This window comes from Podospora pseudoanserina, chromosome 4, assembly GCF_035222485.1.
Source record: "Podospora pseudoanserina strain CBS 124.78 chromosome 4, whole genome shotgun sequence".
Classification (NCBI taxonomy): Eukaryota; Fungi; Ascomycota; class Sordariomycetes; order Sordariales; family Podosporaceae; genus Podospora; species Podospora pseudoanserina.
Genome location: NC_085923.1, coordinates 1910869 through 1936550, shown reverse-complemented (window position 1 = coordinate 1936550; position 25682 = coordinate 1910869). Strand labels below are relative to the sequence as shown.

General features: G+C 53.4%; 9 protein-coding genes and 1 non-coding gene across 10 annotated transcripts; 2 read left to right on the top strand and 8 right to left on the bottom strand.

Annotated features, from left to right (window-relative positions):
- Window positions 1–239: 239 nt before the first annotated feature.
- Window positions 240–1991, bottom strand: FBP1 (Fructose-1,6-bisphosphatase; the record flags this gene model as incomplete). Its single annotated transcript, XM_062947220.1, has 4 exons — window positions 240–297; window positions 382–954; window positions 1013–1797; window positions 1864–1991. 3 exons carry the CDS (start codon window positions 1989–1991, stop codon window positions 824–826), a joined length of 1044 nt encoding a protein of 347 aa, XP_062800447.1. The 3' UTR covers window positions 240–297; window positions 382–823.
- A 1237-nt stretch (window positions 1992–3228) lies between these two features.
- Window positions 3229–5529, bottom strand: QC764_409370 (uncharacterized protein; the record flags this gene model as incomplete). The annotated part of the gene is made up of 2 exons (XM_062947221.1): window positions 4045–5529; window positions 3229–3985 (listed from the first exon to the last, which is right to left on the bottom strand). The coding sequence occupies exons 1-2, from the start codon at window positions 5172–5174 to the stop codon at window positions 3229–3231; spliced, it is 1887 nt and encodes a 628-aa protein (XP_062800446.1). The 5' UTR covers window positions 5175–5529.
- Window positions 5483–7608, top strand: QC764_409380 (uncharacterized protein). Its single transcript, XM_062947222.1, has 3 exons — window positions 5483–5912; window positions 5978–7098; window positions 7154–7608. The coding sequence occupies exons 1-3, from the start codon at window positions 5578–5580 to the stop codon at window positions 7294–7296; spliced, it is 1599 nt and encodes a 532-aa protein (XP_062800445.1). The 5' UTR covers window positions 5483–5577; the 3' UTR covers window positions 7297–7608.
- Window positions 7609–7994: 386 nt separating this feature from the next.
- QC764_409390 (uncharacterized protein) lies at window positions 7995–8878 on the top strand (the record flags this gene model as incomplete). Its single annotated transcript, XM_062947223.1, has 3 exons — window positions 7995–8058; window positions 8295–8333; window positions 8400–8878. The coding sequence occupies 3 exons, from the start codon at window positions 7995–7997 to the stop codon at window positions 8876–8878; spliced, it is 582 nt and encodes a 193-aa protein (XP_062800444.1).
- A 25-nt stretch (window positions 8879–8903) lies between these two features.
- QC764_409400 (uncharacterized protein) lies at window positions 8904–11483 on the bottom strand (the record flags this gene model as incomplete). Its single annotated transcript, XM_062947224.1, has 1 exon — window positions 8904–11483. The coding sequence occupies one exon, from the start codon at window positions 11481–11483 to the stop codon at window positions 8904–8906; it is 2580 nt and encodes an 859-aa protein (XP_062800443.1).
- A 960-nt stretch (window positions 11484–12443) lies between these two features.
- On the bottom strand, window positions 12444–12920 carry QC764_0065970 (uncharacterized protein; the record flags this gene model as incomplete). Its single annotated transcript, XM_062940575.1, has 1 exon — window positions 12444–12920. The coding sequence occupies one exon, from the start codon at window positions 12918–12920 to the stop codon at window positions 12444–12446; it is 477 nt and encodes a 158-aa protein (XP_062800442.1).
- An 893-nt stretch (window positions 12921–13813) lies between these two features.
- Window positions 13814–17668, bottom strand: RGT1 (Glucose-responsive transcription factor). The gene is made up of 4 exons (XM_062947225.1): window positions 17567–17668; window positions 16140–17295; window positions 15034–16088; window positions 13814–14979 (listed from the first exon to the last, which is right to left on the bottom strand). The coding sequence occupies exons 2-4, from the start codon at window positions 17117–17119 to the stop codon at window positions 13985–13987; spliced, it is 3030 nt and encodes a 1009-aa protein (XP_062800441.1). The 5' UTR covers window positions 17120–17295; window positions 17567–17668; the 3' UTR covers window positions 13814–13984.
- A 241-nt stretch (window positions 17669–17909) lies between these two features.
- On the bottom strand, window positions 17910–23270 carry QC764_409420 (uncharacterized protein). The gene is made up of 5 exons (XM_062947227.1): window positions 23030–23270; window positions 22215–22868; window positions 18682–21999; window positions 18488–18619; window positions 17910–18412 (listed from the first exon to the last, which is right to left on the bottom strand). The coding sequence occupies exons 3-5, from the start codon at window positions 21895–21897 to the stop codon at window positions 18293–18295; spliced, it is 3468 nt and encodes a 1155-aa protein (XP_062800440.1). The 5' UTR covers window positions 21898–21999; window positions 22215–22868; window positions 23030–23270; the 3' UTR covers window positions 17910–18292.
- A 146-nt stretch (window positions 23271–23416) lies between these two features.
- On the bottom strand, window positions 23417–23527 carry QC764_0065940. The gene has a single exon. It is a non-coding gene; the product is annotated as a tRNA-Leu (tRNA).
- QC764_409430 (uncharacterized protein) lies at window positions 23521–25556 on the bottom strand (the record flags this gene model as incomplete). Its single annotated transcript, XM_062947228.1, has 2 exons — window positions 23521–24434; window positions 24496–25556. 2 exons carry the CDS (start codon window positions 25554–25556, stop codon window positions 23729–23731), a joined length of 1767 nt encoding a protein of 588 aa, XP_062800439.1. The 3' UTR covers window positions 23521–23728.
- Between the last annotated feature and the right edge of the window lie 126 nt (window positions 25557–25682).

Genomic DNA, 25682 nt, shown 5'->3' with positions numbered 1-25682 from the left:
CCTGGGCAATCCCCGGTTCCCCAACTTTTTTTTTGGTTTGTCTCTTCAAAAAAAGAATCTCCATGGATTCCATAATTACGGGGTAGTAAGAAACTCTGGGGAAGAAACAAAAATAGCCCAATTGGCATGTGAGATATCCCTCAAACCCTCTCTCTGCTAAGGTCTTGTCGATCGCCCATGCCCGCTGCAACTCCAAAACCGGACTTACTCAGGCACCATAAACAGCCACCCTTGCCACAAGATAATTGAGGATACTTTAAAGTAGGTTAACATGCCCCTACGGGATAGTCCATAGGCCTTGAAAGATGGTTTATAGGCCTTTAAAGATAGTTAATAGGCCTTTTGAATATTCCCAAAGGTCTATTAACTATCTTTGAAGGCCTATAAACTATTCTTTAAGGCATGTGAACATACTATTTGTGTGTCAACTATTTCGTGGTGAGGGAGACAGCCTCAACATCGACAAATAACGGTCAGGAAGTTGTTTTGCTTTAGGTTCAAGCGATTGACTCTGATGGTCAAATAGTACCTGCATACACACACACCACTTGTTGCAGAACGGTTTCGCCGCGGGGGCCGGTGTTGAGTCCGATTCCATGTTCTCAGAAGAGCACGAGACATTACACATCAAACACCAAGGAACATTCTCATGATATCGAATTCATTCATTGAAAGATTACCAAAAAAAAAAAAAAAAAAAAAAAAAAAAAAAAACACCTCGTGGTGAATGCATGTGTAGTAAAATGAAAAAAAAAAAAAAAAAGAAATACCCAAACTTGACTTCCATCGCTTCAATCATGTCATGATGTTCTTGTCATACCCCTCACTTGTGGAAGGACTTGACCTTCTCAATCTCATCCCAGCTGCCCATGAAAATTCCACTCTTGTCGTGAATATGCTCCGGCACCACCTCCATCAATCTCCTCATCTGGCTGTCAACCGCCTGGCCACCAGCTATAATCACTGTCAGCATCATATCCCCCTTGCCCATAGATCCATGTGTCAAACTCACCGTTCTCAAAAACCATCGCCATCGGCGCACATTCATACAAAATCCTCAACTTCCCCTTCGGACTCTTCTTGTCCGCCGGGTAGGCAAACACCCCCCCATAAAGCAACGTCCTGTACGCATCCGCCACCATGCTCCCGATATACCTGGCACTATATGGCTTCCCCCCTTCCTCCTTCGCCTCCTTCAGACTATTAAAATACTCCTTCACATTGTCCTCCCAATACAAACTATTCCCTTCATTCACACTGTAAATACTCCTCTTCTTCGGCAGCCTCATGTCCGGATGCGTCAGGATGAACTCCCCCACCCCGTTATCCAGCGTAAACCCGTTCACGCTCCCCCCCTTCATCGTAATCACCAGCTGGGCGGACGCACCGTACATGGTGAACCCTGCCGCGACAAGCTCCGTCCCGGGCTTGAGGATGTCTTCTTTTGTTCCCGTCGACCCCTCAGCCAGCTTGTGAATCGCAAAGATTGTCCCGACGGAAACACCAGCGTCGAGGTTGGAGGAGCCGTCGATTGGATCGCAGGCTACGGCGTAGCGCGCGTCTTTGGCGTCTTTGAAGTAGATTACTTCCTCCTCTTCTTCCGACACTAGCAAGGCGCATTTACCCGACGAGCGCATGGCCTCGATGAAGAGGTCGTTGGAGATGACGTCGAGCTTTTTTTGGTCGTCGCCTGTCGTGTTGGAGCTGCCGGCGAGGCCGGTGAGGTTGACGAGGGTGGCGCGGCGGATGTAGTAGGCGATGGACTTGAAGGAGAATTGGAGTGCGTGGCAGAGGAGCCTGAAGACATGAGATTGTTAGAGGTGAATGAATATGGGGGGAGGGAATTGGTAAGAAGAAACGTACGTAAAATCACCGGTGGCCTCCTTGTGCTTGACTTGCTCTTCAGTCAAGAACCGGGTGAGCGTCACAATGTTGGTGTTGATCTTCTCCGTCTCGCCCTCGGAGCCGTTGCTGGTGTATGCTGAAACCATCTTGACGGTAGTTGTTATGTTTTGCTGTTTGTGAGAAGAAAACAGCTATGTGAAGTTTGTGATGATGATGTTGGTGGTGGTAGACCTTGAAGTAGTGTATAAGTCAAAGCGGGATCTACTTTATGACGCCGTCAAACCAATCGGGTGAATGGAAACCGAAGCTTGACTTATACACACACAAGCAAGCAAGGTGGGTATCAAGGGCTCTTGTTGGTGATGATGTCGTCAAACAAGATATGACGAAGTGGATTCGAGTATGAGTGGAACAACCAGGTATAACGGGGAGAAGAAAAAGAACAGGAACAACAATGAAAGTTTGAAACGGCCAGAACAGCCAACTTATCTATTTTCCTCGACCGCGCCCCCAGGCCAGCAAAAGACACACTCCCCCCGCCCCCCTTGGAGCCAAAAACACCCGACCCGACGGCACAAGGCACCGGTATCTGTGATTTTGTGTCTAACGAAACGTATTATCCCACGTTAATTCCGCCCGTCCTTATCCATCCGTCCACCCAGGGATCACCACCCCGGGGGTGTGTGTGTATGTGTGTGAGCTTGTACCTTGTTGAACTCATCTGCAGGAGGTTTGTCAATTTTGTACGGGGCCGTGCCCCTCGACCGGCCGCCGTCGGCAGAAGCACGGCTATGGAGGGGTAATGTCTGACATCACATTTGATCATTTCAAGCCTGGGCTTCTTCGCTCTTTATAAATCACCCCAACCACGCCTTTTTCCCCAATTCTCCCCTTGCAGACCTGTCTCAGGTTGGTTCGATGCTGTTGGTCCCAACTCTGTATGTACATACTGTCTATATCTCCAAAAAGATAACATCCCAAATAAACGATACTCCAAATGTCTGATGTATTCCCGACAAGATGATTTCCCGGGTCGCAAGTGCATGCACGTCCGTCCTCGTCCCGAGCGCGACCCACCCCATCCGTTCAAATCCGGCAATCCTAAAGAAGTCTCGGCATTTGTCTTGGCCTTTTTCAGCCCAGCTTTGACGTAGCCAACCAATCGGGTCACCCCATTTCCCCAGTTGTTAGCTAAGCCGCACCATCCCGGCCGTTTTCTCCAGGTTCAACCACTGTTCATCTGACCTGGTCAGCTGGGGAACAGAGGCTTCTCAGCATGCTGTTCCTGGCATGGAAACACGAAATGTTGGGATGTTGGCTGCTTTGGAATGCTTCAGGGGAATGGTCCCGTGATATGTCCAGTTTTCTATCCCTGATGTATGGTCAATCCCACACAAAGTCCCCCCTTGTCTGATAGTTCATATCGAGTCGGTGATAATTGGAGAGCTTCAGTATCGGGCCAGACCAGCTCGGAGGACCACCACAGTCCTGCAGCCTGGGAAGCAGTATCGGTCTGTCGTTGTGCTTGTATGCATAACCGTCCCCAATCTCCATAAGAGCCGGCGAGACCTGTCTGCTCATGTACCCGCTGCCATCTGCCGCACGTCCTCTCCAGTCTGGGAATCCAAAATTAGGGTCGGTAGTGGGCCGGTCTGGTGGGTAGTTGTTTGGACACGGCTCCAGATTGGCTTCGATAACTCCGCCCGAAATGCCAATGTAAAAGTTGGGCGAGATGTCTGACCCTCGGGCAAGCGACCAGATGCTGGCGCTGCTGTTGATCAGCGACCTGGAAAGGTAAAACTTGGCGTTCGGTCGATAGTAGATGTGTTTTGAGAGCTCGTGGTACTGGCACGCTCGTCCTTGCTTGCACTTTTCATTGCCGAGATTTGACTTTGTAGGATTTTTCAAGAACGCTTGCGAGGGTCCTGGGAATGGCAATGAGTTCAGACACGGAAGACCTGAGGTGTGATGGTAGGGTCGTTCCCAGCGAAAGTCGAATATCTTGACGGTGAGGCCATCCCCGCCTCCGGCAACGAAGCGCTCTGTGCCGTATGTCATGAGGGCCTCAGCATCAACCCATGGATCAACATTGTCTTGATAGACAGCGTCAAACGGTGATGGTGTGCGTAAGTCTTGTAACCTACAGACGGTGTTAGTACCATGGCCAGACGCGGTTCGGAAGCTGGCAGGTTGACGAACCTGATAGTCCCATCTCGCCACGCGCTGAGAAGTAGACTGGTTCTGCAGCCTCCAGTCCGACAAACAGGTTCTAGAGAATTGGGACAGATATTTCCATTGTCCTTGAGCTCAAACTGAGCCGCGATTGATGCATTCTTGGCAGCTGTGTGATGAGTGATGCCCGTTGGTGTCAGGGAGAGGTAACGGAGAGGATCGGGAGAGCCGCTCAAAGCCAATGCAACGGTTTCGCCCTGTTCCATCCATTTGGCACGACTGAGTCTCGAGGTGTTCAGGGAGAATATCTCTGTTTTGAGATCAAATGTAGCAGATGGCTCTAGTTCGGTTGTGGCGTCCGCAGGAAGGTCGAATATGGCCAGGCCATTCCTCGTGGCAGCCGCTATTCTTGTGCTGGAGCCGTGTTGGAGAACATCCAACGAACTGAGATTTTCCGGTTCTGAGCCGTTGTTTATTTCAGATGTTTCTGGAGGACTGAACTTGAACTCCGAGATGGGCTGGCCAAAGCGATCCGGTTCCGCTGATATGAGCGACAGCGTTCCATTGTGCCTTCCAGTGACAACAGCTCGTCCGGTGTGATGGTTGACGATCTTTACCGAGTTGACATCATCGTAAGCCGCCCTGAAGCCCAGTTCCTTGCCATTAACGCTGTGCCACGAAGACTTGGACGGCTTGTCCGGTCCCTGGCGCTCCCTATACCGGCCAACGATGTCTTCTCCGGCACCCCATACAACGAGCTCTTCATGGGTGGCTGGGTCGAAATGAGCATCAACAACAGAGTGGAATAGACCTCTCCCCCTCGCATTCCCTCGGTGCCGTCTCACCTCATCGCCGTGTGGTGAGTGTAGTAGAACTTGGAATTGCAGAGCTCGCCGGTCCCAGCATCGACTTTGCCAGGTGAGTGATTCGGCAAGTTGTTCCCAGGTGTGGCGATTTCCGTTTGGAATGGGAATAGACAGAGAGGGAAAACTGCGTTCCACGAAACGTCGCCATCCATCGTTGTTGACAGCGCTATGCAGCTTCTTGCAAGTCAAGGCAAGCGCTCGAAGGTCGCGTGCACAGTCAAAGTTGGCGAAAACCAGGAACTGGATTTCCAGCGGAAGGTCGATGAAGCTTCTGGGCACCGAGGACCCCATTGCTTCTGAAACTAAGAGCGGCCAATGAAATATACGCAGTTTGCTGTTTGTAAAGCAAAGGTTGTATGAAGATGAAGAGACGTTGATGTTGAATATCAACCGTCTGCTGCTTGCTTTTGACTTGGTTGATAGGAACCAATGACACAACACTGGATGGAACTTCTGAAATGGATTCCGAGGGTCATCTATCAATGCCGTGACTCAACTGCCGCACTAGCCACAAACAGACTAGCGTAAAGATTCTGACCAATAAGACATTCGGGCGAGTCTCAATCGGGCAGCCAGATTACCCGGCCAAGGCCAATTGACTCCCAACCTGTCTGCAGTCATCAATCTTTCATGCACGTTGAAAGCGAGCCCGCATCATCAAAAGGGAAAAGAGTCAGAGACGTTTTGGAAGCCTATGAAGATGGCTGGTGGCTTCACAGGGCTAAGTTGCGCCGCAGCCGCCTTGTTTGCTTTTCTGACATATCGTTTCATCTTTTGGCCTGCATTGTTCTCCCCTCTTGCGCGCATTCCCAATGCTCACTGGTCCGTCCCGTTTTCCCGCCTCTGGATCCTGCGGATTCGATTCACACATCGAGAAAATAAAACACTCTTTGCCGCCCACCGCCGTCACGGTCCCATAGTCCGAGTTGGGCCCAGCGAACTGAGCATCGATGACGTGGACTGTGTCCGCACTGTTTACCAGGGTGGATTTGAGAAGACTTCGTGGTATTCTGTTTTTGACAACTATGGGTATGGCACGCACAGACAGCAATCAATCGTCTTGCTTTCTACTTGTGCTTACACACTTTCTAAAGCGCTGTCTGCATGTTTTCGGCAAGACCTTCTGCCGAGCACTCGGTACGGAAGCGGTTGATATCCCATGTCTACTCCAAGTCATACATGCAGTCGAGTCCGGCGGCTTCAGTCCAAGGGCACGCCATTCTTTCCGAGAGGTTTCTGCCGATTCTTGAACGGTCCGCCAAGGATACCCAGCTTCCCCATGGCATCGATATCTATTCGGTGTTTATGGCGGCAACGATGGATTTTATCGCCGGCTACCTCTTTGGGCTGAGGAATGGAACCGACTTTCTAGGCGACAAGGCCTACAGAGAGCACTTTCTCGAGCTGTACAGGGCCCGCCAGGGTTATGGATATTACGATCAAGAGATGCCACAGTTCACCAGATTCTGCCGCAAGATTGGCATTCCCTTTTGCCCCAAGTGGGTGGATGCAGCCAATAAGGAGCTTGGCAACTGGTGTCTACGGCTCTGTGATCAGATATCCGCCTCTCCCCACACAACTAACACTGACCCAAGGGATGAGCCTGTAGTATGGAAAAGTCTAGTTGCTGGGCTTCGGAAAGATGAAACTACGAAGGGCAAGGACTCGCTCCTGTATCCGGCTGTGTCCAACTTCCGGCTGTCAGTTGCATCAGAGCTTTTCGACCATGTGCTGGCAGGCCAGGAAACGGCTGGCTTGGCCCTTACATATCTAACTTGGAGGCTATCCCAGTCATTGGAACTGCAAGAGAAGCTGAGAACTGAACTTCTGGGCATGACACCAAACCTGCGACAGCGCCCAGATGGAACGATTGATATGCCGGATCCCAAAAAGTTGGACAGTCTCCCTCTACTTCACGCCGTACTGACAGAAACACTACGCCTTCACGCGCCAATCCCTGGGCCACAGCCACGTCAAACTCCTGAGGCGGGCTGTCGTCTAGGCTCGTACCATGTACCAGGTGGCGTGAGGGTGGCAGCTTTGGCCTATACTCTCCATCGTGACGAGGCAGTCTTTCCAGATGCTGAGAAATGGGACCACACTCGGTGGCTGCCGGGGACGGGAACAGAAGACGAAAGGAAACTGCGGAACAGGCAATTCTGGGCTTTCGGCTCAGGCGGTAGGATGTGTATTGGGTCCAACTTTGCAATGAATGGTGAGTAGTGCTCATGCTTTTGATGGCATCTCTGCCTGTCTGACGTCTTCAACAGAGATGAAACTCATGATCGCGGCCATCTACTCCAACTACACCAGCCACATTGTGGATGATGAGGGTGTAGCGAATCAGTCAGATGGGTACACCGCACGTCCTGCAAACGAGCAGTTGTATCTCCGGTTCGAGAAGGTTGTATGACGCCGCGCGCGAGCATTGTCTTCCGTTACACCATCCCCGGAACAAGAAAGCCAAATATACAACAATCTGGATAGCCTCTTCACCCAAGACTAATTTCCAGTCTTGGGCCAGACCCGACTGTACGATAGCGATAGCATTTCCAAGACATTGTCGGCTGCGAAGTCGACTTGTACATACAACTACGTCGTGGACATAATAACTGGCACTGCAAAATACTGAACCAATCTTCGAAAAATATTTGGTAGCTCTTAAAAGATAAATAATAGCCTTCCTAGCTATCTTTTTAAGCCTGTTCACTATCCTTTTAGGCCTCTTAACTATCTTTTTAAGGCCTAACAATACATAGTTAGGACTTATCAATATACAAGGCATTTAAGGCCTATTTACCATGCCTCGAAGCCTTGGTTTTACCTCATGATCTCTGTTATTTGGTCTATGTGTGCTCACTTATAGCCATCACAGATCGAATCATTGCTTTTTTTTTAAAAAAAATAAAAAAATTTAAAAAAAATTTGTTCAGGAACCTGGAAATGTCAGCTTGTCCCAGGGTCTGAAGATTGTTGCAATGTCGCAAGCCCGGCAAAACTTCGCATTGACCACTTCAACTTAGACTTCTCATTTCCATCTCACAGCCTGCTTCACACCCACAAAAGCAACTCTCATCCACCAACCACTTCCAAAGACATTATATCACCAACATGTCAGAAACCCGAAAAAGAAAACACCCCGCCAACGAGTCCAGTATAAAAAGGACCAAATCGAGTAAAATGCCGAAAGAAACACCACCCTCAAAACCGCCATCACAACCCACGCCATCACAACCCACGCTATCCACCACTCCCAGCAATGACGGCCCCTTTCCCGTAAACTGGCCCAAATCCCTCCCTTTTCTCACTACCCCCGCCTACTCCCCTCAAATAACACCCTCCCAACTCTCCCTCCTCCGCACCCTGGATCCCGACCTCCCCACCATCCCGGGATCTTTCCCCTCGGGCCAGCACCTCACGTCAAAATAACTCCCATCACTGATCCAAAACGTATGTCGCGTCCCCCCTCCTCTTCACCCTCCCCCCATTTTTATTCCCCTTCTAAACCCCATTTAGATCCCGCCCACGGCCAATCCGGCCTCTTCGCAACCCAACACCTCCCCCCAGGCACCCTCATCCTCCCCTACCTAGGCCACTACCACCCCGGTTCCGGCCCCGGCCTCCAAGACGAAGATTACGACTACACCAAATCAGACTACGACCTCTGGCTAGACCGCGACGCAGATGTCGCCGTCGACGCAGCCAGAGCTGGCAACGAGGCTAGGTTCGTGAACGATTACCGCGGTATACCCTTCACCCCCCCGGAGCCAGTCCCCGGGCAGAAGAAACCACCAAAGCAACAAAAGGGGAAGCCAAACGCCGAGTTCAAAGTCGCGTGGGATGAGAGGACGGGACAAAAGGTGATGAGCGTGTGGGTTTTGCCTAGGGGAAAAAAAGGGTTGAATACCGGGATCGAGAGGGGAGAGGAGGTGATGGTGAGTTATGGGAGGGGGTTTTGGGAGGGACGGAAGCAGGAGGGGGAGGGTGAGAATTGAAATCTGGGATTGGAAAAAAAAAAGGCTATTCTATCACGAATCCGCCGCCTTCTTCTTCTACCATGAACCCACCCCCTTCCCCTTCATCATCGCTGTCGAGGTTGGTGGATGGGAAGAAACCACCCCTTCCGGCTGAGTCTTCATCTTCGTCATCGTGAAAGGGAGTGGCGGTGTCGTCGAGATCAGGCATGTCTACCTCTTTGGCTTTACCCTTGTCTTCTTGCTTTCTGGCCTCGGCTTCCGCCTCAGCCTCCTCATCCACCCCATCCATGATCCTCTCCCTAATCCTCAACCCCTTCAACATTCTTCTCCAGACGGCGAGCAACATCCTCGTTTTTCTCTCCTGCTCCTCCTCCACCTCCATATCTTCTAGTCCTTGAATAACCGCCTCCATCGCCCCCTTATACTCAGCCGCAACCACAACGCCCCTCAACACCGCCGTCCCCTGCCTCCCCCTAAACTCAAACCCCGTCAACGCCGGCGCAGCATCGATCCCTAGTACGAACGCCGCCCTCCTCGCCCTCTCATGAGGTAGATGCACCCCCCCCCGTGGAACCATACTCGGCACATAAACATCCACATTCCCAAACCTATTCCTCGGCACTCTTCCCCCCACCACCGGAGGCGGCACATACACCTCCGTCTGACTCTCAATAAAAACCGGATTCCCTGCCCCTTGCTCCCCCTCCTCATCATCATCACCATCACCCAACCGCCCCTTTTTCTTCCTTTTCATCTTTGGCAGCACCTTCACCGGCACTTCCCCACCCTTCACCACCCTCCCCAACCTAAACCACCTCTCCCTCGTCCTCGCCACCTTGACATCCCTCCGTCTGTAAATCCTCTCTAACCCCCCCCTCCCCCCCGCACTACCAACCGTCCCGCTAACCTGCGCCCCTGGCACCAAAACCTCATTCCTCCTGAGATGCCTCTCCAAAGCATAAACAGGATGATCCCTAAAATCCATTACATTCCTCGGCATCGGCTCCTTCAGCTCGGCCGCTTTCAGCTCGTTGAGTTCAATCTGCAGCAAGTCCGTCACTGACGGGGGCTGGTACCTCCTCAGCGCGGCCCTCAGCCAGCGTTCCCCTTTCAGGCCGTTGCGTGACGAAACTAAGCCGTCGATTCTCCACCGTCTGGTTTTTGAGTTGTACGCTTTTGCGTAACGGCGGGTTACGTCGAGACAGGAAGAGTCGGGGTTGAAGGCCACGGCGTAGGTGAGGGAGTTGAGGAGGTCAGAAGAGGGGGGTTCGTAGACCTTGGGATTGAACTGGGAAAAGGTGACTAGAGGATCGACAGGGTGGTATTTCTGGTGGGCGTGGTCGAGGATTTCGACCCAGCAGATTGGAAAGGGGGATTCGCCTTTGATTTTTTTGACTTGGGTTTTAGGGGCAGGTAAAGGAGGGGGGGTAGAAGGAGAAGGGGCGAGGAGGGAGGGGATTTGGTAGGATGTTGCGTCTGGGTGGCCTAAACGGGAGCGGGGGATTGTGCCAGGGGTGGTGGGGGTGAATTTTGTTTCGTGTTTGGCCACGGCTGCTAAGTATTGCTCTGCTTTGGAGGGTTGTTTAGCTTTCGGCGTGGTTTTGGATGATGGCTTGGGCATGGCCGGCGCCCCTGCGACGCAGGCGAGGGGTTGGAGGGAGCAGACCAAACGGGCTTCTACTCCTACCGAGCGGAGGAGGGCGCAAAAGAGCTGGGCGCCGACGTCGCGGGAGCCGCGGAGGGTTTGGGCTGCTTTGAGAAAGTCGGCTTTGTTGCGGGTGGTTTCCGCGTCTGGGGGTGGTTTGTAATCTTTCAGTTGGTCCAGATTTTCCGCCCAGAGGGCTCTCTGTAGCCCTCGCTCGGTGATCTCAAACCTGGTTCTGAACACCTCCTTGGCCTCGGAGATACCCCTTCTCAGTGATTCAGTCCGGCTGAACTGGTTCAGACTTGCCCTCGGACGCAAAAATCCTACTGTTTTCCGAGACAGCAGCGGACGAAGAGCATCTTGAACCTCGGGGTCGTTGCACCACCGGTTCCTCAACTCTACGTGAGCCAGCAGACAGAGAAGATGAACCTTGTGTGTCTCTATACGACGGTCCTTTTCCTCCCTCCCCAATGCCTTGCGACGGTCTCCTTTTTTCGGAGCCAACGAGGCCATATAAGCAGTAAGATCAAGATCCAACGTCTTCGGCCCTTCATATCTTGTGTTTGCTTGAGCACCGTTGATATTGACGTCCTCAAACTGGATATCATCGTCATCGTCATCGTCATCCTCCTCGTCATCCGTGTCTCTAACCATGGTCTGGATAGTCGGAGCAGGTATTGGAACATCTTCAAACTCAATCTCCTCATCATTGCCGTCATTCCCAGCGTCATTCTCCTTGGATGGCTTGGCGGGTTTCTCCCCGGGTCGTTTCCGCTTTCGTGGCGGTTCTGTTGGAGTGTCTTCATTTTCTGCGGCAGCTTGTTTCGCTTTCCTCACTTCCACCACCATTTCTTTGACCACATCGGGAATAACATCATTGTCATTTTTGGCAGCTGTCCTGCGAGCGCTGGAGCGGGTGGCGCGGGTGGTCCGTGGGCTGGGGTTGTCGATCGGGGCGCTTCGTTTCCTTCCAGGCATGATGCGAACAGCAGTGCTCACATGGGATCTGTGATGAGATCAAAGTCAGAAGGCTGAGATGCACGCTGATAAGTCTGCCTGTCGCGATGGCCGTTTGGTTGCGTGGCACGGAATGTCGCGAAATCACGTGTGTCTTCTCAGTAAGGAACTGAGTGGTATGACGTAGCTGACAAATGTCTTGACGGATGCTCGCAGACCGGCGGCCAACTGCCAAGCTGAAAGGGGGACTCGCACACCAGCTCCTTCCTTCTTCGACGACATGTCTTGTTGTATGTGTGGTATCAGTTGATGGCTATTGCTAGTCTACGGCACGAAAAAGTGATTAATTTAAATTTGAATCGGAGTTCAAAAACCCCAAACCGTTATTCTACAACACTCCTTACAACCGATACCTCCCGCTCCCCATTTCTCAACCACTGAAGTTTGATTTACATCCAGTCTGGTTTTTGGGCGGTTGTCTTCTTGTGTTATTTATAAGAGGCCCTGGACGTCTCCTAGCGAGTGTTTATCATTTAGGAACCAACATTTGGTCCGTGTACGGATTTAATCTTTGGATTTCATCCCAGTGCTTGGAACTGCTTCCTAGGCTGGACCTGTCAGCAAATATATCAGGTCTTCAGAAAGCGGTCCGACTCACCATTTGCGACATTCCTTCTCCTGGCTACTCATGTCCCTCGGCTAGCCATATCTCAGCGGCTTGGGAGAACTGGCTGCCTTTCATCCCTCGACCCGCCACCGTTGTCTTCCTTTGACTAGCCATGACAAGCATGAGGCTTCTCTGCCCCCCCCTCTCGAACCAGTCTGCAACGTGCCCGGAGCCATCTGATTGCCAAGTTGCTAGCCATAGAGACAGCAACGCTGATATGAGGCTTGTAAATGCCAGGAATCTTCCCCATCGACGCTTCGACAACCCTCAAACTTTGATCGGCCTGTCAACCGCATTCAACTCATCCTGCGGTTTCATCCACCGCCAACCCTCCCTCTCTGTCGCTTAGCCTTCGGTTCATCCTCCTCCCCCCCTTCATGTTTCCGTTTATGGCTCTCCAGAGCTTTCGCAGCCTTATTATCAACCTGCTTCTCCAGCTGCCGCCTTTCCCTCTCCCTTCTCCTCGCCAACTTGAGCGCTTCCTCCTCCTGCTTTCTCTTCGCATCCTCTGCCCTCCTCCTAGCCTCAATCTGAAGCCTTTTGATCTGCGCAACACGCTCTTCCTCCGCCCTCCTAGCGTGCAGCTCCATCTCCCTCCTCACCCTCTCGGCCTCGCGGGCGGCAGGGTTGGGGTCTTTTCTCTTGCAGTCTGCGCAGATATCTTGCACGTGCACCTCGTCGTGGTCGCCGCCGGCACCGAAGCAGCCGTGGCCGAGCCTGGCGCAGGGCTCGAAGCGAAAAAAGGCGCGGTGATTGCACTCTAACCAGACTTTGTCTTTCTGCATGCACATAATTTTTCCCTTGGATTGGTTTGGTTGGTGAATTTTTCGTTTGCCTGACACGGGCAAGCAAGAGGGAGGCAGGGTGGGGTGTGTGATAATAGGGTGTGTGGAGATGGTACAATGTACGCTCCGTCGCCTCGGATTTCTTGTGCTAGCTTGGGAGGTGATGGTGCCATCAAAAAAATGTCATGCAAGGTGAGTTTTTTGTTTTGCGTCGGGGAATATATATATATATCTTTTCTTTTGGTTGGTAAATATATGCTGTTGTCTTTTTTGGTGATGGATGCAGATCAGGAAATTTGGGGAGGCCCAGGCAACTGAAACGACTAGGGAGGAGTTGGGGTTTAATTGGAGCTTTTGGAACAGAGAGAACAGAAGAGCTATTTTCTCTCGCCGTCGTCTCAATGTCTGGTTTCTTGGAATGGAACTAAATGGGATTTGTTGGCCCCCCTGGTCTCTAACATTACTCGGGGGGGATTGGTGACAAGTTGTCATTGGCTTTTTTTGTCGCGTTGGGAAAAGCTTATTTGGACGACGTCGGCTTCTTGAGGTGGGATGGAGAATCCAGGTGGGATTGGGGGAGTTTAGGGGTGGTGTTGCCGCTGGGGGGGTTATCTCGCCTGGTTTGCTACAGCTTTTGGTTGCACCGATAATACTGTCATCATCGTTTTCTGGTAGGTAGGTAGGGTCGCTCAACGATAAAGACTGCGACTGATATCTTGAAAAGGTAACCTTAAACTGAAAGCAACTTCCAACCTACCTCCTTACAGTCCCTTGCGAATCAGACCAACAGATACACGACGGGGTTCAAGTGGGGACATCATCAATGATGATCCTCATCCTCATACGACCTAGCATCTTCTCATCATTCAATAAGACTAACAGTAAAAACACAAACAAAAGGGTATGATGTATTCTCCTAACCTACACTCAATACCGCGCCTCGGCGCTATCCCTCGCTCTTGGTATATATACTTTTTCACCAACCGCCGCCCCCTCCGCAATGACTAAACATTCATATTATACCAGAAACTCCAATCCACTACCTCTGCCCCATCAGCATCATTACCATCCTAAACAGCCGCCGGCGGTGGAGCCACCCCCAACGCCATCTGCAGTCCCAACCCAATATCCCCTCCTTGTTGCCCTCCTTCTACCTGCGGGTGAGATTGTAACTGCTGCTCTTCCGTCTTAGACACACCACCTTCCCCAACCGGAGCAGGAATCGTCTCCGCCTCGCCAGCAGCAGACAAGCCAGCACTGTTGATAGCAGCAACAGCCGCAACAGCAGCAGCATGAGCAGCTCTCTCCTCATCCTCCTGCGCTCGTTGTGCCTGCCCAGGATCCGGCTCATCATGCATGACCACATCCTCCTGTTGTCCTTGCTGGGCCTCCTGTAGTGGGGCCTCGGGCTGCTGTACCTCCCCATGATGCTGCTGCTCCTCCTGCTGACCATGCCCCTCTGCCTCTTCTACACGGCCCTCCTCATCACTCCTCTCCCAAAAAGATAAATACCCTTCCCCCAAAACCCTCCCCATCTCCCCTCTCCCCTGCCCATCCCCCGTAGCCAACTCCGCCAACCGCCTCAACCCCTTCCCCCTCCTCACCCCTTCCAACCCTCTCCTAACCTCTTCATTCCAACTCGAAGCCGCAATCCTATACTCCAACAGATACCCCACCAACTCCCCTGCCTCCCCTTCCGTTTCCTTTACCCTTCCCAGCTCCACAAGCGCCACTCCTACCAGTCCCAAAAAGTGATGCGTCAAAGGACAAACAACCTCGTGATTATTCGCCAGCAGCGATACCTGGCTCTTACACGCCTCCAAAATCCGCAACGGTACGCGAGAGGCACCCGCCAGCTGCCGTAAGAGTTGAATATGCCAATAGGCCATTTGCACCACAGGGCCAGTGCTAACCGCCCCCGTTGGAAACGCCAGCCTCACCATCTCCGCTGCCATAAGGGCATAGTTCTCCGCCATGACGAGTGATGCCGAAGCCGTAAAGGGATCGAGAGAGTTTCTCCTTGTGGAGATCGTAGGGATTAAGAAGCCCAGCACGTGTGAAAGTCCTGTCCACATGTTAGTCCATAACCCCCCTCAAGAAACGGCACAGTGCAACTCACTTATAAGCTCCCACACCCCCTCCCCAACCACCGCCTTCAACCCAGGCAACACAACAACCGTGTCATTCGGCATAAACGTCGGCCTCCCCCTCCCCGCCGCATCCCACCTGTCCAACGTAACCAGCACCCACCACGCCCTCAACCCAACATTATCATCACTGTTCGGATCAAACCCCTCCTCCTCCACCTCCGGCACCCGCCTCGTATGCAACCCCATCGCCCACCCCAGACCAACCGCTTGTCCGAAGACCCCATTCTTCCATTTTGCAGTTCCAGCTAACACACCCTGGCAGTCATAAGCAATAATCAACATTACTAACCCCTGCAACGTGAGTAAATCCTCTGGCGGTGACCTCCCCCCTTGAGCGAGTTCGGCGGAAAGAAGCCGACTGGCTACCATCAAATCCCCTCCTGGAACTTCTGGTGAGAAAGGCCGTATCATTGCAAAGAAAGCCTGGTGGAAGGCATTTTGTAATGGAAAACTCGCTTGCCAGAGTAATGACTGTACACGAGCCTTTGTAGAAGCCAAAACAGGAAACGTAGGGTGAATAGCCTCGAGATATTTATCAAAGGTCGCGTCATCGATTTCGGGAAGTTGCTGCTGCTGCTGCTGCTGCTGCTGGTGGTCAGGTTGATGACTTTGACCAGTGGTTCCATTGGGTGATATTGAATCCATCAACCCATCTGCTGTCTGAGACTGTAGACCTAACTCGTTGCCCGAAGGAAAGGTAGGCAAAGGGGGCATAGTCTTCAGCGCCAAATCATTCGCGCTGGCTGGATTCGGCGGCCTAAAGTCTGGGTGAACATAGGGTAATATTGGCCTGTGTTCGGTACCATATGTGGTTGGGATACGATTTGGAGAAGCAGCCGTAGCGTAGGGATCGGCTGAGATGCTCGAAAACGGACGCTTCCGACCGTCGTCACCCAGGACTGGGGAGGCAAAGGCCTCAGAGGATGACCTGCGGGTGGTATCTTCCAACCCGTCAGCAGCCACATTGCTGTTGAGCTTCCCTTCGATGGAGTTGATCCTGTCGGCCAGTTCTTTGATGTACCTACTACATGTCAGCCTTGTCCATGTATCCTAATTAGCATGACGGATTACTTACCCTTTACTCGGACCACGCTTCTGAGGCACCCGACTGAACAGACACTGAGCACTAGACCTTCGACAATTCGAACACGCCTGTTCACTCGCTTCCGACTGCGCATCACACTTGATCTTCTTCCTCCTACACTCATCACAGGCCCGAGATACCTTGGATCGCTTCCTTGGCGGAGTATTATCCGGCATCTGATATGTCGGGTGCACACTGGGCATGTGCTCCATAGACAAATGCGTCGGGAGATGTGGCGGCGGCGGCGGATTCTGAGGAAAATGGTGCTGTGTCTGAGTCTGCTCATGATGCGGCATCACATTCTCAACCTGAAGGCCATGGTTCTGCAGCTCATGGTTATGAGCCTGGAGTTCATGTTCATGACCCTGAAGCTCGTGGTTGTGATCCTGGAGCTCATGCTCATGGTTCTGGTTCTGAAGATTATGATTCTGATTTTGCAGTTCCCGCTCATGATTCTGAAGCGAAGCCTCGAGCTGCTCCTGAAGGTTCGGCACCGATGGAGCTTGCACCTCCGCTTGCTGCTGCTGATGCTGCTGATGTTCCTCCCCCAGCTGCTGCGGCAACGGTTGCTGTTCCTGCACCTCGCTCTCCACAGTCGCCATATCAGCCGGCGCCATCATCTGGTTCATCCCCTGCGTCAAGCCCTGCGTCAACTGAGCCGCAAGCTGAAGCTCATCCGCGCTGACCTGTGGCCTCGAATCATGCTGCTGCGGTGCAGGTGGCTCCTGCAGCTCTTGAAGCTCATGCAAATCGTGATGTTCCTCGTGCTCATGATGCTCCTGATGCGCCGTCAAGTTCGGCAATCCATCCGGCACCTCTTGCCCCCCTTGATGAGCAGCCATCTGCCCATCGTGTTCGCGGTGGTTGGCAAGCTGGTAGTACTGGGCATCGGCGCTGTCGACCATAGGCGAGGGATAACTCTGTTGCATGACGACACCCTCGGCATCCGGGTCTGGTTTTGTGACGTCCATCGCGGTGGGCCGGTCGTCGTGCCCCAAAAGCGCCGTCCTACACCAAAGCTGAAGAAACCTATCCGAGCCTCCTTCCACAATCCATACAGTAGAAAACTCTGCTCGGTGTGCTCTAATGGTCGTCGTGGTCTAATCGGAGGATGCGACGCTTGGTATAAAAAAGAACAGACTAGTCACTAGGGGTCATCAGTACTCGAAAGAAATCAGTGCATAACAGTATAACAATGACTCAATTGAGGCTTGCTATCGCGTCTCGGTATACGACTACATGATGCTGGCTCGCGGAGACAAGAAGACGACAACATGAACAAGACAGAAAAAAGTATGCTATGCCGTGACGGCGACAGCAATGCCCCAAAAAGATGGGTTTGCGGCATTGCGTGGCAGGTATTGAGGCTGGTGCTATGGCGATGTGGTAGCGGGAAAAGGATATGGCTTGAAACATACCTTGATTCGTCAAAGGAAACTATTCCAAGTCGGATGCGATTTCGTCGCTGCGGAAGAACTGACAGCTCCGAGAGGAACGGAAGGAGTTTTCACCGCGTTGGCAGACCCGAATTATTTTTTGGGGCACGCCGAAAATTTTGCACCACCCCACCACCACCCACCAGCCTCGACTCAACCGAGCTTCTGCTGGGCTGTGGCTGGAGCTAGAGCTGACTAACAAATCAGGGGCTGTTCCATCGATGATGACTTCACCTCACTGTCCTGCAGCATTGCATTAAAGCCAAAAGATGTTGTGTGTGTGTGTGTGTCTGTGCATGATCAGTGTAGCCAGTCTACAAAATAATAGATACACAAGAGACAAACTCCCGTATTAGGTAGGCCCCCCTTCGACTTACTGCCTTGAACAATACCTCACCTTCTTCCCCCATTTCCTTTCAGCATCCAAACATCATCTCCTCTTGGCAACAACAACAACAGCCGGATGTCCCCATCACCAAAAAGAAACCCGCCCACAAGCATAAAAAGCCGAAGGGTATAAAATAGCAACTAGCTGAATGCGAATGTACACAACGATCGGGCAGCCCTCCTGACCTCGGCCACCCCCCCGCCGTCCGCTGGAGAACCCTCCTCATTACAAACTTTCCCAGCTGCCGCCCATCGCTGGAGCAGCCGGCTATAGCAACAATAGATAAAATCACAAAGAACCGCAAGCCGAGCACCGTCCGACTAGGCTGATGACGCCTGTGGCACGCCGTCCGTGATGGACTGGAGGATTCGCTGGTTCGACTTGGCAATGTCGTCGTCCAGCTCGGCAAGCTGGCTGATTCCCGCCTGGGCTTTAGCGATCTGCATCACCCGTCCTGCGTTAGCCAGTCTCAGCCCAAGAAAGAGAGGGTTAGAGAAAATATTGGTAGCTCGCACCGAAGCTAGCGCCGCCGAAGAGTTGTCCAGCTCAGGCTCACCTTCCGCTGCGGGTACTCCATTGCTCCCATTCTCCTCCGCCGGTTGCGCAAACCGGCTCGCCGCGAGGCCCTTGGCGGGTTCGCCCTTGGTCTGCAAATCGCCATCCACGTTAGTGACTAGAACCATGGACCCCGTGGTAAGACAGCTTGTACCTTGACCTCTGCAAGCTCGGCCTCCCGGATCTTGAGCTGCGCCGTGAGCTCTGCAACCTCCTTGTCGGCCTCGGATACCCGCTGCTCCGCCTCAGAGAGCCGCTGTTCCACCTCGGACAGACGCTTCTCCAGCTCGGCCTTGTCGTTCTCCAGAGCCGTCTTGCTGTTGCCATGTTCCACAAAGATATCGTGGAGATCCTTGTAGTCGGCCTTGCCAACCTCGACCTTCTTCTCTGCTTCCTCGAGATCCTTTTGAACAGCAGCAAGCTCCTGCTCGAGAGCGGCAACCTCAGCACTGGCCTTGCTGGCAGCTTCCTGCGCCTTGGCCACATCCGCGTCGTAGCGTGCCTGGAAAAAGCTAACCTGCTCGCGGAGGCCATTAATCTCACTTGTATCTTGTTTGGCATTCTTGACAGCGTCCAATTCCGCCTGGGCAGTGAACTTTTCCATCTTTTCCATGGCAAGCTGGCCACCCATCTCATCCACCTCTTGCTGCAGCTTGACGTTCTCCGCCCTCAGAGCCTCAGCGGCCGCCTCAGCATCCGCCTTGGCCTGTTGCTCCTTCTCCAAGCCCTTGAGCTGGGCCTCGGAATCAGCGGCATATTTGGCTTTGATCTCGGCAAGGAGGCTGTCGTGACGAGCATTGACGGCTTCCAACTCGAGATTGTGCTTGGCCACAGACTCGGCGTTCTTTGCCTCGAGTTCGGCATTTTTCGCTTGAATTTCCTTGACCGATGCCTCCAGTTCAGCAAACTTGGCTTGAAGCTTGGCCATTTCTTCCTCGCGGTAGTCAATCAAGGCCTTGGTCTCAGCCCGTTGACCCTCGCTGTCCTTCAGCACCGCTTCCAGCTCCTCAGCCATGGCTTGGGCAGCTTGTAAGTCGCCTGTCAGCTTGGCAACCTCCTCCGCATGCTTGGCCCGGACCTCTTGCAGCGCCTGCTCCAACTCCTCAGCGTGCTTGGCCTCGACTTCCCTCTCGAATTGCTCCATTCGGGTTTGGAGGCTGACATCTCCAGCGGACCGAGCGGCATCGAGTTCTGCGGCGTGGCCTGCTTCAAGATCCTCGAGCGCCTTGGCCAAACTGGCGTTGCTCTCCTCCTTCAATATCTCAATCTGCTTGCTGTGGCTCTCCATGAGAGAATGAATCTCCTCCTCGCCCGCCTCCTGGGCCTGCCTTGTGGCGCTCTTGGCGCCTTCCAGCTCTTCGGCATGGCTCGCACGCAGAGCATCCAAAGCTTGTTGATGTTCTTCCTCCTTGGCCTTCAGCGCGTTGATGGCATTGTCCCGTTCGGCTTTGGCAGCCTCAAGAGCTTGTGCGTGACTTGCTACGGCCTGCTCACGAGCCTGAACAAGCTCGGCATGCTTGGCCTCCAATTCTTCAAACTTTCTCTTGAAAAAGGCATCCCCACGGAGATCCTCAATCTCCTTTTCGTAGTCCTGGCTGATCTGTTTGAGTTGTTCATTGTGGTGGTCGGTTTGACTGGCGTGAGCAGCTGTCAGCTTGGCATGATCCTCTGTCAACTGGGCATGCTCTTCCTTGAGCTTGGAAAAAGCAGCCTCGTTGGCAGCAGCCTCCTCCTTCAAGCCGGTCATAATCTTCTCGAGTTCAGCGTGAGCACTCTGGGCCTTGCTGAGCCCGTCCCGAACGGCGGAGAGTTCAGACTCGAGCTCAGAGTTACGCGTCTGCAAGGCAACGACTATTTCGTTCTTGCCCGCGATCTCAGCCTTGATAACATTTCCCGCCTCCTCGGCAGCTACGAGCGCTTCCCTAAGTCGCGCAACCTCATCCTGCACCTCCTTGTCCAAACGCTTATTCTTCTCACGCAACTCCTCGAGCATTTCGTTTCCTCTCTCCATCAGTTCCTTCTGAGTACCAGCAGATTCAAGCTTGACCTGCTGGATCTCCTCCTGATGCTTCTCCTTCAATGCGTGAACATTTGCCTCGTACTGTTCACTCAAGGATTTTCGTAGTGCCTCCAGCTTAGCAGTGTTCTCCTCTTCCGACCCCGAGAGGCTCTCCTTGGCGTTCTTGAGCTCAGCCTCGTGGTCCGCCTGCCGTCTCTCGAGTTTCTGCTTGAGGCTAGCAATCTCGGCCTCGGCCGTTTCCTTGGCACTTGCGGCAGCAGCAAGCTCACTTTGCTTGGCGGTAAGCTCGGCCTGGACGGAGGCCAGCTGTTCTTCGGTTTCTGTGACCTTCTTGTTCAATTCCTCGATCACGGCGGCATGCTCTGTCTTGAGAGCTTCCAAGACATCCTGGTCGATGACGGACTCGGGAGCTTCCTGCTTCGCTTGCTGGGCGGCACTCAATTGCTCTGTGAGCTCGTCAATCTTGGCCTGGCGAGAAGCAATCTGAGCCTCGAGCTCCGCGATTTCGGCCTCACTAGACGACAGCTTGACCTTGAGCTCCTCGGTCTCCTTGGCAGACTCGGCAGCCGCAGCGGCGGCTGTGGCAGATGTGCCCGAGGCCAACGAGGGACGAGCAGCGTGTCGGGGAGCGGCGCCAGCAGTGGAGACTCCGACCGTCGACAATCTCTTCTTAGCATCGGCAACGGCGCCGGTGGTCGGTGGTCTGGTGGCAGTGCGTGTGGTAGTCGGGGGAGCCGAGCCGGTCGTGGCTGTTGTTCGAACCGTGCCAGAAGCTGACCGGGATGCCGTGGTGGTGCCGGCGGCCGCAGGCTTTCTTGCGGCGGCAGTGCTACCGGCAATGGTACTTGTTCTACTGGCCTTACCCGGAGAGTCAGCGGCACCGCCGGGCAGGATCGAGGTGCGGCGTGTCGCCGAAGCTGTGGGCCTTTTCTTCTCATCTTCGGACTGGGAAGGCTGGGAGCGATGGGACACAGAGGAAGCGGCGGTGCCTGGGCGCTTGGGAACCGTAGAACCAGCGGCCGTCCGTGTCGTCGAGGGTCTAGTCAAGCCACCTGCGGTGCCTATTCGTGATGCGGTTCCAGCAGCTGGCTTGCCAGTGGCACTGCTAGTCCCGGTTGGACGGCGGACACCAGCAGTAGAGGTCGAAGCGGTACGTTTCTTTGCAGGGGCGGCTTCTGCTCCCGCGCCAGCCTTCGCCTTGGGAGAGGTGTCGGAGCCAGACGGCGGTGCTGGGGGAGGTGTCGGGGTGGCCTCTTCTCTTGGAGCCGCTTGCTGCTCCTGCTGCTCCTCCTGCTCCTCCTGCTGCTGCTCAGGGGCAGGAGTCTGATCTTTGGTCTCGACGTCTGACATGATGGATGGATGGATGGATGGTGTAGACAGGACGGCAATGGATGCTGTTCTTTCAGAACAGGAAGGGGTAGGTACTAGTAGTTAAGAAGATGGCCGTGTTAACTGTCGGTCGAGCTTGGTGTCAGTACGTAAAAGTGGTGGTGGGGACCAAAAGAGATTATGTGCAATTAAAAAACTCTGGCTTAAAGAACAGGAGAGAACCATAAAGGGATGCCAAAAGTAAACAAGACGATGGAAGAGGTCAGAGTCGACCTGGCAGCTTGAAGTTGACCCTCTTTTGAAAAAAGCATGTGGAAATAACAACAAGAGAGACTCACCTGGAATTGCTCTCTTCTCAAGTCGCAATCGACGTTGAATTGGCTGTTGCCGCGCAGGCCGCAGGAACAGGAAGCTTTGGCCCCAACTGCCGCCGCGATGGAATCGGACGATGGCGGATAACACAACAGATGAGGTACAAGGTAAGGCAGGAGCACAGCACGCACCGTACCTGAAAGAGGCCAGGCGCGAGAATGAAAGTATCCGTACCTGCTGGGCGATTCGTCTTGGAAGGTTCAACAAATGCTGTGAGAAGGAGGATGAGGAAAAAAAAAGAGGAGCTCAGTGACTGGTCACTCGCTTCCAGAATGCCTCAGACGCTGTTGCCCGCGCCCCCAGAAAGGGAAAGGCGCGGGTCCAAAGTGGGCGACCCTGGGGGAGCGGTGGAGCGGTGGGCAACAGCCAGTGGACCCGTGGAGAATCAGCAAGGAGGGGCCGAACAGGGGTAGCTCCCTTTTCTCACCTCCTCTTGAACCTGTTCCAACCATTCAGAGTTTCCATGTGAGCATCCCACCTGCTGGATGCATGACAAGTGACTGGCGCGGTTATTCTGATCCATTCAACGGCGGCAGTTCACATGGTAGTACTAGAGTACTTCAGATTCCAACGTTTCGATGATGACTCGGAACCTGTCCTGCAATGCGCGGCTGAGGCACCTGCGGATGTGTCAGAATGGTGCTACCCAGCCGGGATTTTCGTGGTGATGCTTTTTGTCAGTTTTTGCCATCAGACCGGGAAACCTGTTGCCCCCTTTGCACGACACTCAAACACACTTCGCCATTCCACAACGGAAAAAGGAGAATAGGGGATCACGAACTATCGCGCACGCCAATCACCCATCCTGGCCACACCAGTCCGAATCGGTGCCATTCTGCGCGCAAGCTTCCCAGCTCCCCGGGTCGGCACGGACAGGTCCAAGTGGGTTCATCAGGGACGAAGCGAAGTCGTCAACAGAGAGCCCTGTGAAGATCAAAGTCGAAGATGAGATGAAGACGAGCATCGTTCTGGCCTCGCTGAACCCAAACGTGAGATCGGAATATTTGCAACATTTGCTAGGTTCTGAGTCTTAATGAAACGGTCATGTGAATTTGAGGGGTGGAACTCATCCCCATCAGTATCATTTTCCTGGCTGATGCACCGTCACCTTTCTCGATCTCGACGATCATGAGTGCAACGACCAGCCTCGATCTTCAACAAATCATACGGTGAGATGGCCGAGCGGTCTAAGGCGCCACGTTAAGGTCTTCCTTAATCAACATCTTGTACAAAGATTCCGTGGTCCGAAAGGGCGTGGGTTCGAATCCCACTCTCATCATTATCTTTTGCAAAATTTCTCAAGTATGCATATGAATCTTTTTTGCCTCCACTCTAAGCCTTATCAAGAACGTCTTATCATTTGTGGAGGATCTCCATTCTTGACCTCAAGGTGAGACCTGTTTCAGCCTGCCACTGCTTGTTGAAAACAAATTGGTACCTTCAGAGAACTATATGGATACAGAAGATAGCAGCAAAAACCCTACAATCTCACCACACTTACATCTAGTATACCTTCCGCCTTGCCCAGCTCTTCAAGCAGCTCACCAGTCACGTCTCCTCCTACTCCCAAAATCATAAGTGCCTCCTTCAGCCCGTTCTCCGTATCAACCGGCCCATCAACAACAGCCCGCCTTGCCTCTTGATTCAGTCCCGCAACCTGCATGAAAGTGATGTTGATCCCATGCCTACCCAAAACCATACCGACATTCCCAATCTTGCCTGGCTCGTCATAGTTGTGCAAGATCAGCAGCGTCCCTTCTGGCTGGAAGTTGGCCGCAAACTTGTCCAGCTTGGAGATGAAGACAGCGTTCCCACTGACATAGCCCTCAATGATCTGCTCTCCCCCGCTGGCCCCGTCTGTGCTGATGCTTCTGAGAGTGACAGCACTGGCGTAGGTGCTTGGAGCCGAGGACCCCTCGTCACGAACATGCCTCTCATCAATGGCGATGCCCCTTTCTTTGGCAATGATTGTAGCGTTGACAATATTCACATCTCGTCCACCGGCGTCACTGATGGAGCTGACAAGACCCTTGACCAGGGCGGCAAAGAGCGGACGGGTGTTGCTCACGCTGGCAAGATCGCCATGGTAGACGAGTTCGAAGCGCCGGCCGCCAATCATGCCCCTTTTCTTGTCGCCTGCGTTGGTGGCGTAATGTTGGGTGTAGAGACTGCCAATCTTCTCGACCCTATCATACCGTCAGTTTCCGACCGAATGTTGGTAAGGGAATAAAGAGGGTCAAAACTCACAGCTTCACAAACGGCTGCAACCTCCTGTACTCCTCGGGCAAGATCAGCGGGGCGTTTACTGCTGCTGTCGGGAGGCCACCACCTAGGATGACAACCACCTGCTTACACACATCGATCGAGACGTTCTCCTGTGCTTCAACCGTGCTGGCCCCCAAATGCGGCGTGCTCACAACCTTTGGATGCTGCGCCAACCTCGACGGCACACTCCCCTCCTTTGGCGGCTCCTGAGTGAAAACATCTATCCCCGCCCCCGCAATCCAACCCTCATCCAGCGCCTTCAACAACGCCTCCTCATTATACACCCCACCCCTCGCCACATTCAACACCCGTGCAGTCTTCTTCATCTTCCCAAACTGCTCCTCCCCCAGCAGATTCAACGTGCTAGCCAACAGCGGCGTGTGAACAGTCAAGAAATCCACCTGAGGCAACAGCTCCTCCAAACTCCCCACCAACGTCACCCCCGCAGCCTTGGCCACATCAGCCGAAGCATACGGATCAAGACCCAAGACCTTCATCCCCAACCCCCCGCTCGCAACACGGGCTACTTTGAGCCCTACCTTCCCCAACCCAACCACACCGAGCGTCTTCCCCCCTACTTCCACACCCACAAGCTTTCCCCTCTCCCACTTCCCTTGCTTGAGCGTCCCATCTCCGCGGGGGACGTTTCTCGCCGTGGCCATGAGAAGAGCGATGGTGTGCTCGGCCGCGGCGAGGATGTTGCCGCTGGGGGAGTTGACAACGATGATGCCCTGCTCAGTCGCGGCCTTGACATCGATATTGTCAACCCCCACCCCAGCCCTGGCAACAACTTTCAGCTTGGAGCCAGCTGCCAGCAGGGCAGCCGTGACTTTCGTCTCGGACCTCACGATAAGCGCTTGGTACGACCCGATCCTGGCCGCGATGTCCTCTGCGGAGAGGGACCCGGGGGCAGGGTTGTCGATTATGAAGCCCGAAGAGGACAGGAGGGAGAGGCCTTCGGGGGAGAGCTTTTCCGGGACGAGGATACGGGGGGTGTTGTTGTTGGGGGAGGAGGAGACGGGCTCTATGGCGGAGGGGGCCATGATGGTGGTTAGGTGTGGCAAATGCCCAAGAGATGTTATGCTTTTGGTATAAAAGACGAATGGAGCTGGTGGATGATTATTAGCAATAGTTTAACACACAAGACAAGAAAAGGGGAACAAGAAAGG

What these genes read in the sequence shown, in the direction of transcription:
- QC764_409380 (XM_062947222.1), top strand. Translation starts at nt 5,578, where the DNA reads ATGAAGATGGCTGGTGGCTTCACAGGGCTAAGTTGCGCCGCAGCCGCC. An exon ending in TCTGTTTTTGACAACTATGG is followed by an intron (nt 5,913 to 5,977) that starts GTATGGCACGCA and finishes CACTTTCTAAAG; the next exon opens with CGCTGTCTGCATGTTTTCGG. An exon ending in GTCCAACTTTGCAATGAATG is followed by an intron (nt 7,099 to 7,153) that starts GTGAGTAGTGCT and finishes CGTCTTCAACAG; the next exon opens with AGATGAAACTCATGATCGCG.
- RGT1 (XM_062947225.1), bottom strand. Translation starts at nt 17,119, where the DNA reads ATGGACGTCACAAAACCAGACCCGGATGCCGAGGGTGTCGTCATGCAA. An exon ending in AAGCGTGGTCCGAGTAAAGG is followed by an intron (nt 16,089 to 16,139) that starts GTAAGTAATCCG and finishes GCTGACATGTAG; the next exon opens with TAGGTACATCAAAGAACTGG. An exon ending in GGGGGTGTGGGAGCTTATAA is followed by an intron (nt 14,980 to 15,033) that starts GTGAGTTGCACT and finishes ACATGTGGACAG; the next exon opens with GACTTTCACACGTGCTGGGC.
- QC764_409420 (XM_062947227.1), bottom strand. Translation starts at nt 21,897, where the DNA reads ATGTCAGACGTCGAGACCAAAGATCAGACTCCTGCCCCTGAGCAGCAG. An exon ending in CCGAGCTTGCAGAGGTCAAG is followed by an intron (nt 18,620 to 18,681) that starts GTACAAGCTGTC and finishes GGCGATTTGCAG; the next exon opens with ACCAAGGGCGAACCCGCCAA. An exon ending in CTTCGGCGGCGCTAGCTTCG is followed by an intron (nt 18,413 to 18,487) that starts GTGCGAGCTACC and finishes CGGGTGATGCAG; the next exon opens with ATCGCTAAAGCCCAGGCGGG.